The sequence below is a fragment of the Coregonus clupeaformis genome, chromosome 4, assembly GCF_020615455.1.
Source record: "Coregonus clupeaformis isolate EN_2021a chromosome 4, ASM2061545v1, whole genome shotgun sequence".
In the NCBI taxonomy this organism is placed as follows: Eukaryota; Metazoa; Chordata; class Actinopteri; order Salmoniformes; family Salmonidae; genus Coregonus; species Coregonus clupeaformis.
In genome coordinates, this window is record NC_059195.1 from 19,931,360 (window position 1) to 19,940,665 (window position 9,306).

Here is a 9,306-nt window from a genome sequence, read left to right on the forward strand (position 1 = left end):
TTGGAAGCCGAAGACAGCGGCCTCCCGCAAAGCAGTCTACACTCTCAACGAGAGGCCCGGAGTGGATACAAACAACTAATAGCTTTGCCGCCCTGGAGCCTGATCTTCCTGCACCTTCGTCACTGGGGGTGCCTGTGTCTGTGACCTCTGTGCCTACTCCTACTCCTTCCCCTACGATTTCAAAGTCGACGTCGGCAACCTTCCGTCCCTGCTCTGGATCGAGCGGGGCTTCTCCATCTGTCGGAGGCCTGCACCAGGAGCCCGGAGCTACGGGCTCAAGTTATCCTGCCTCTCGCCCGTCCTTAAAGGGTTCTCAGAATCCTGTGAAGCGTGGGAGTGGGCGGATTTCCTCATTCTTCTCAGCCTTGATTTTGGGCAGCTCCATGGTAAGAAATGTGACTGTTTCTGGTGCAAAAACTATGTTCTATCCCGGAGCTAAGCTGCTCCCGAATGTACTACGTCAGGACATGGACATCGATTCAATCGTAGTCCATGTGGGTTTTAATGACATTATGAAGGGCAGCTATTGAACAGTTGAAACTGGATTTTAAAGAGCTGATTGGCTCATGGCTAGACACTAATAAAAGACCCATCATATCTGGCCCTGTGTCCTCTCTGAATCATTGAACGATTCCTTCTCTTCACAACTGGCTACGTGATTATTGCAGCTCAATGGGTGTAACTTTTGTTGACAATTTCGATACCTGTTGGAAACAAAACAAGTTTATACAGCATTATAAGGCTGCATTGAGACAATGACTTATCAATGACCAACGCCCCGGCTCAGTTAGTTCCTACCATTGTGTCGCTGAGTCATCATAATGCTTTAGCGAATGTACATTATACCAGGGGCATTGGTAGACACAGTGTAATTAACCTGATTTATTTCCATCTAACTGCCCTGAATGTCTCTTGCCCTGAATGTCTCTGCTGATCCTAAAGCTATTGTATGCAGCAATCACATGCCTATGAATCAGATTTATGCTGTTAGCACTGAGGCGGTGTGTCTTAGTAGGAAGTACACTGTGTGCAGCTCACCCTGCACTAACATTAATAACATGAGAATATCTACTTCTGCTAAGCTTCCCAGTAAAGCAATGAAAACAAGCAAGCATCCCAGAAACGTGCTCAAAATAGCCCACGTTAACATATGTAACTTAAGAAACAAGGTTCATGAAATTAATAACTTGCTAGTAACAGATGACATTCATATTTTGACTATCTCTGAAACTCACTTAGATAATGCCTTTGATGATACAATGGTAGCAATACAAGGTTATAACATTTACAAAAATACAGAAATGCCAGTGGTGGAGGTGTTGCTGTTTATATTCAGAACCACATTCCTGTAAAGATTAGAGAGGATCTCATGTTAAATACTGTTGAAGTAATATAGCTACAGGTTCATCTGCCTCACCTAAAGCCCATTCTTGTGGGAAGCTGCTATAGACCACCAAGTGCTAACAGTAAGTATCTGGATAACGTGTGAAATGCTTGATAATGTATGTGATATCAATAGAGAGGTATATTTTCTGGGTGATTTAAATATTGACTGGCTTTCATCAAGCTGCCCATTCAAGGAAAAGCTTCAAACTGTAACCAGTGCCTGCAACCTGGTTCAGGTTATCAGTCAATCTACCAGGGTAGTTACACACAGCACAGGAATAAAAACATTCACATGTATTGCTCACATCTTTACTAATGCTGCAGAGATTTGTTTGAAAGCAGTATCCAGATCCATCAGATGTAGTGATCACAATATATTAGCCATATCTAGGAAAACCAAAGTTCCAAAGGCTGGGCCCAATATAGTGTATAAGAGGTCATACAATACGTTTTGTAGTGATTCCTATGTTGTTGATGTAAATAATATTTGTTGGTCCGTGGTGGGTAATGAGGAGCAAACAGATGCTGCACTTGACACATTTATGAAATTGCTCATCCCAGTTACTAATAAGCATGCATCCATTAAGAAAATGACTGTAAAAACTGTTAAATCCCCGTGGATTGATGAGGAATTGAAAAATTGTATGGTTGAGAGGGATGAGTCAAAAGGAATGGCAAATAAGTCTACACAACCGATTGGCAAATGTACTGCAAATTGAAAAATCATGTGACTAAACTGAATAAAAAGAAGAAGAAACAACACTATGAAACAAAGATAAATGACATAAAGAATGATAGTAAAAAGCTTTGGAGCACCTTAAATGACATTTAGGGAAAAATGGCAAACTCAGCTCCATCATTCATTGAATCAGATGGCTCATTCATCACAAAACCAACTGATATTTCGCCAACTACTTTAATAATTTTTTCATTGGCAAGATTAGCAAACTTAGGCATGACATGCCAGCAACAAACGCTGACACTACAGATCCAAGTATATCTGACCAAATTATGTGTCACGACTTCCGCCGAGGCTGCCTCCCCTCCTTGTTCGGGCAGGTTTCGGCATTCGGCGTCACCGGCTTACTAGCTACTGCCGATCCATTTATCATCACCCCATTTGTCTTGTCTTCAATCACACACACCTGGTCCTTATTCCCTCATTAGTCATTGTATAAGTGTTCCCTCTGCTTCCTTGTCTGTGTGGGTGATTGTTTATTGTGGAGGTAAGTGAAGCTCGGTGGAGCTCGTGTATTTTGTATCGACGTGAGTATTTCCTGTGTGCCTTGTATTTTTCAGTGTGCCTGTTTTGTGCCCTGGAGTGTGTTTGACGCATTTCTGCGTAAACCTGTATTTTGCGGATTAAAGCCTGTTATTCTGTGATTTACCCTCCTGCGCCTGACTCCTTCAACACCACCTCATCACATTATGAAAGACGAGCATTGTAATTTTGAATTCCGTAAAGTGAGTGTGGAAGAGGTGAAATAATCCAGGTAGAATCAGGAATTCCCCAGGGCAGCTGTCTAGGCCCCTTACTTTTTTCAATCTTTACTAACGACATGCAGCCGGTGTGTCTATGTATGTGGAAGACTCTTCACTATACACGTCAGCTACTACAGCAACTGAAATGACTGCAACACTTAACAAAGAGCTGGAGTTAGTTTCAGAATGGGTGGCAAGGAATAAATTAGTCCTAAATATTTCAAAAACGAAAAGCATTGTATTTGGGTCAAGTCATTCACTAAACTAAGTCTAAGTCTTGTAAGAAATAATGTGGACATTGAGCACGTTGAGGTGACTAAACTGCTTGTTGTAACCCTGGATTGTAAACTGTCATGGTCAAAACATATTGATACAACGGTAGCTAAGATGGGGAGAAGTCTGTCCATAATAAAGCGTTGCACTACCTTCTTAACAGCACTATCAACAAGGCAGGTCCTACAGGCTCTAGTTTTGAGTTTTGTCACACCTGGGCTACTGTTCAGTCCTGTGGTAAAGGTGCCACAAAGAGGGACTTAGGAAAATTGCAATTGTCTCAGAACATGGCAGCACGGCTGGTCCTTGGATGGACACAGAGAGCAAACATTAATAATATGCATGTCCATCTCTCCTGGCTCAAAGTGGAGGAGAGATTGACTTCATCACTACTTGTATTTGTGAGAGGTATTGACATGTTGAAAGCACCGAGCTGTCTGTTTAAACGACTAGTACACAGCTCGGACACCCATGCATACCCCACAAGACATGCCACCAGTGGTCTCTTCATAGTCCCCAAGTCCAGAACAGACTATGGGAGGCGCAGCAGTACTACATAGAGCCATGACAACAACTCTATTCCACATCAGGTAACTGATGCAAGCAGTAGAATCAGATTTGTAAAAAAACAGATCAAAATACACCTTTTGGAAGAGCAGACACATGCATACACACACATGGTAACATACACACTATACACACACGTACAAATTGATTTTGTGTTGTAGATATGTGGTAGTGGAGTAGGGGCCTGAGGGCACACACTTAGTGTGCTGTGAAATCTGTTATGAATGTATTGTAATGTTTTTTTTTTTTAATTGCCTTAATTTTGCCGGACCCCAGGAAGAGTAGGTGCTGCCTAATGGGGATCCATAATAAACACATAATACAAAATGGATTAGTGTTGACTGTGTCCTGCGTTCCTCTAGTCCAGTGTTCAGTGGGCTGATACTGAGCTTTGTCTGATGCTGCAGCTGTGTGCTACTGTATAGTGCTGTGTACTGCTGTATGGCTGCCGCAGTGTTTGGCATAAGTGGGCCCCTTCCAGACCACTGCTTTTCCCCCAAACAGCCTGATGCAGACCATTTTGATTTATATTTCATCTTAAAATATGCACATATTTTAACTCAATACCCACTTCCATTCTTAGTTTGCATGCAAGCTATTCGTAAGTAAAGTTTTAATGCAATAAAAATAAAAAAAATGCAGAGGGGATAATGTTATTGAGAGAGGGGAAAAGAGAGTCCACACCTTTTATTGAACATTCGATATCCAGCACCTGCTCGTGTTCTTTTTTTGCTATTTGGGATAATTGTTACTTTTTCACACTTTGTTAACTGGAACATAAAGGGTATGAATCACTCACCCCACAAAACAACAAGAAAATCATATAGCTGTATATCTGTATCCACCTCACCTTAGGCATCTGTTTTCTCTCTGATAAACATCTCTCTTGACGCAATCAGTCTGTAATTACGCTTGTAACCAGCTGCTCTGATTAGACACCTGCCAACTACATTTAGAAACATCCCCTCATTCATAGGTATCATCAACACCTGTCAGTTACCGTTAGAAACATCCCCTCATTCCCCTTATGACTCATCGTGTTGTGGTGTTAATATTTTTCTCTCTGTTCTACTTCTCCTCATCTGTTCTCTAGCATTCCCTGTCCAGTTTGTTCAACGTTTTGCCCTCATTCCCCCTCCTCCCCACCTAGTGGTTAAGAGTGGTGGGCCAGTGACCGAAAGGTTGCTGGTTCAAATCCTCAAGTCAACTAGGTGAAAAGTCTGTCGATGTGCCCTTGAGCAAGGCACTTAACTGTAAGTTGCTCTGGATAAGACCATCTACTAAATGACTCAAACGTAAATGAGGGATAATGTTATTACTCTTTCACACACACACGACGTAGCGTTCATGTTTCTCTCTGTTCTGTTTCTCTTCCTCTGTTCTGTATCATCCCCTGTTCCCTGGCTACGTCCAGAGGTTTCAGTTTGTTCAAAGCTGTGACCTCAATTCCCCCTCCTACCACTCCTCCTCACCTCCAAACCCCTTCAACCCTGCCCTCAGTTCCCCCTCCTACCGCTCCTCCTCACCTCCAAACCCCTTCAACCCTGCCCTTGCCTTTTAGTTTCTATCTGTCTGTGTGCAATTTTTTTCTACCAAGACATCATTGTGATGTCATCGTCCTCCCTCCATCCCTCCGTTTCTCTGCCTTTCTCCATCCCATCCTGCGTTGCTGCCAACTGTAGCTGTCTGCCATGTGCTCCTGATGTCTCTTCCCTCCTCCACCCCTCACCCTCCTTCAAAGACCTAGTGTTAAATCACTCCTGTGGACAGAAATCCTTCTTGTGGATCCTGACTTCTCTGCAATTAAGTAAAACGTGATGTACTTTGTCCCTGGATGGCCTCCAGAATGCACTCAGGATTCTCAGAGATCATCAGACAAACTTTCCCATCTAATGTTGATAGGCTTTGATTGTGCCAATACTTTGAGATGTGTGCTCCATTTAGTCTCTTTTCTGTCAACACTGAAGTTCCTGATAGACAGACATTACTTTGCATTCTGTAAGCACCACTTTCTTGCCGCCTTAACTTCTTACTGTTTTACCCTGCCCTCTATCGCCCCCTGCAGGCCTGACGACGTACTGTGGCGGCGCTCCCACGACGCCAGCGTCCTCCTCCACTGTGTCCTGTGGCCCATGGTGAGTCTGCTGGTGGGCACCCTCATCGTCCTTCTCACCGTGTGTGCCCGTAGCCTGGCCGTGCGCGCCGAGGCCATCCAGAAGAGGAAGTGCTCGTACGAGCCGGCAGACAACTCCGAGCAGGGCAAGACGCCGCCCAACACCAACACCGCCTCCTCCCGGACCCTGCCGATGTTCGCTGTCCCTGTCCGACGCAGAGACCGGGAACAGGAACACTAGATGGATGGATGGATGGATGGATGGATGGATGGAGGGATTGATTGATTGTTGATGACTGTGGTCTCAGTGGTGGCTGTTGTGTGATGAGGACCTCATAGAAGCGTGGAATGTTTGAACTTCCAACGATGACTGTTCTGAACACTCTTATTCCGCTAGACTTGACTGAACTCGAGGCTCATGCACCAGAAATGCTTGTCTGTCTTGGCTTTGTGTGTTTATCTACTTGTGTAAGAGCCATTGTGCCAGTTCAACTCTCAACTGGTGGAGACATTTTCTAATGCTATGTGTATTACAATGTGTTGGTTATGTCTTATGAATAAGCAAAAATCAAAAAAGGACAATGCTGCTTTCTGTCACTGGTCATGTTTTGGACAGGTCTGTGTTACGTGTTGAGCCTCTGTGTCTGTGCTGATTGTACTGCTGTTGCGTTTACTTCACTATAGCTGACCTCAGTCTCAAACTGTCACAGTTCACTGACTTACACACAGGAAATGTCTGTGACCTTTGAACGCTCTTTAACTAGACTCTTCATTACAAGCCCCTGGTCGTATGAAAGGGATTGCGAGGGCATCCCGGCCAGGACCACCTAAAAGGAATCTTCGACACCAGTTACACAAAATGTCAGTGCTTTGTTTAGAGAGAATGTGGTGAAAGGAATTCTGGGTGGGAGTCCTTCTACTCCCTGGGACTACAGAGCCAGAAGCAGACCTTGGTCTGGTCACCCCCAGCATGATGAAATGTCTTCTTCTCTGGGTGGTATTAGGAAGTGTTTAAAAGCCTATCTCACTGCTACTGTTCTTGAGCACCTCAGCCTGGATTGAAACAAATCGCAACAATGCGTATATTACTTCTAAAGGCCCATTGCGGTTTGTTTTAATCCGGTTCCCCCTCTACTCTCTGTACCTCCTGCTTTTTTGCTTAACCTGTTTCTAACAATGCTTCTTTAAGGCATCTGTCCAACTACAGCCAACCCAACCGCCATGGACTGAATATGGCTGTTGGGTATTTTCAGTTGGCTGCCGCAGGACATATTTGCACCTAGTTTGTCCCGGTACAACATGTCGAATCTGCCACGGACAGTTGGTCTGGGTTGGGGACAAAAAGTTGGGATTGTTAGTTGTCTGTGGTTGGATAGATGTGCAGATGCCTTTACTGTAGCAATTAACTCTGCAGTCTGTCTCCCGTTTTACCTTCTGTCAGTTAGTGGTTTTAGTTTTTCACGATGCAAATTGAATGGTTTTCTTACCACAGTAGCAGATTTTTGCACCGTTTTGAATAGTTTGTTGTCCGTATGTGTTACCGCAAGCTCTCAGATTGTTTTTGAACAGTTAGTGCATCCACAGAGGGAAAGCATGAAAAAAAATCTGGATGCAGTTTTCCATCGATTAGATAAAAAAATATATATATTCAGATCTGACTGAAAATCTTGCTCCAAAGAAAAGGTTTGCTCTCTGAATTGTATTATCGGATGTAGTTTCACTTGTGTATTTTATACAAAAATAAAGTAGCTAAGACATTGTTGTCCTTTGCTAAAAGATGAATGATATTTCATACGTAAAGCCATATGCTGAAAATGTGATTGCAGGAAGCGGCGGCTCTAGGCGTTTCTCAGGCCTCTTAGAATTTGATCTGTAACAGTTGTACTAAACTACATGTTTTGTGTTGGAAAGAGAACGTTTTTTTTAAAAAGCCAATCCATAAACCTCTGCTGCATAATGATGATTAGTAGTGCCTGATATAGATCTTTAATAAAACAATAAGAGATATTCTTCTTCTTTCATGAAATCATTTCAACCATAACATGAACTTTTAAACTGCACTGTAGTCTTTCAGAAAACCATTATATGTAATGAAAAATGTATGCATTCACTAACTGCAAGTCGCTCTGGATAAGAGCGTCTGCTAAATGACTAAAATGTGTCCCCCCCCCAAAAAAAAAAAGTTACCAGATTTACAGAGTTACTAATGATTTTACCTGGTTACAGCTGAATGGCAGATGTTTGTGTTATGATGGAGTCTCACCTGGTTACAGCTGAATGGCAGATGTTTGTGTTATGATGGAGTCTCACTCTCTTCCTCGTCAGTCTTGTCTTCTTATTATTGTTGTTATTCTCCTGATATGAGAGCAGCTGCCTTTAATTATGCATGTATTTAATGGAGGTTACCATGACAGCCAAGTTTATCACAGAGAAAAGGGCATTAGTTATTCTTAGAAGCTGTCTCTATGGCTGCGTCTCAAATGGTACCCTATTCCCTATGGGCCCTGGTCAAAAGTAGTGCACAGTATGAGGGAAAGGTTTCCATTTTGGACGCACACTACAGATGTAGGATCTTAATTTGATCACTATTTTGTCATCTGCTAAATGATATAAATGTAAATGAAATGCAAACTTATAGTGTATTTGAGGTTTAAAAAGTATTCTAAAGTTTATAATTTACACTTTAAAATGTCAGACTTGATTTGCCCTAATGAAAAATATCCATCAATTATCCCATTTAGAAGCAATCTAAGCGACTCTTCATTTAGTGTTCCCCTTTCAAGGTGGCTTCTGTGTACCTTGCGTAGCTTTGCTAGACCTTACGCTGCGGCCGAATACACTTCTGTGTACACAGCACAGGCATACAGATGTAGGACCTTAACTTGAGACAGTTTGCTACAGCAGGAAAATAATCCTGGAGCAACAGGAAATGTGAATGATTATTAATTGTAATCCACGTAACAATTCAAATTTCCTGTTGCTGCAGGATTAATTTGCTGGTGTAGACAGAAGCCACCTTGAAAGGTGAACGCCAAATGAAGAATCGCTTAGATTGCTTCTAAATGTAAAATGTTTCCTTCTTTCTAGATATTGTATGTCTTCAATCTTAGGAGACTGGATGGAGGGATCGATAAAATAAAAATGATCAGACCTTTCAGAAGAGGGAATGAGAGCAGATCAAGTTTACAACTGAGGCTTGGTACCAGAGGTGCTTTCGATCAACTTTCCGCAGAGTGTTTTATTAGACTCACCTTTATATCTCCCTCCCTCCCTCCCTCCCTCCCTCCCTCCCTCCCTCCCTCCCTCCCTCCCCCTCATTCCTTCCCCCAACCACAGAAAAAGTTAAGTGTTGTTCATGAAAGCTCCTGAGAATGAGAAGATGAATTACCTTCAGAGAATGAGAAGGTACAAAGTGTTGTTTAAAAAAAAAAAAAAAATGGACTCATAGACAGACGATTTGTTATTAGACTCTGACCTTGAAGCCT

General features: G+C 42.7%; 1 protein-coding gene across 1 annotated transcript in view; it reads left to right on the forward strand.

The window, feature by feature from the left end:
- The window catches only part of LOC121553473 (calcium-activated potassium channel subunit beta-4), an 85,269-nt gene extending 77,441 nt beyond the window's left edge, over positions 1 to 7,828 (forward strand). Inside the window, exon 3 of the mRNA XM_041866603.2 lies at positions 5,774 to 7,828. Within this exon, the coding sequence (XP_041722537.1) occupies positions 5,774 to 6,062 (289 nt within the window). The 3' untranslated portion in view covers positions 6,063 to 7,828. The remainder of the gene's footprint in view (positions 1 to 5,773) is intronic.
- The last annotated feature ends 1,478 nt before the right edge of the window (positions 7,829 to 9,306 follow it).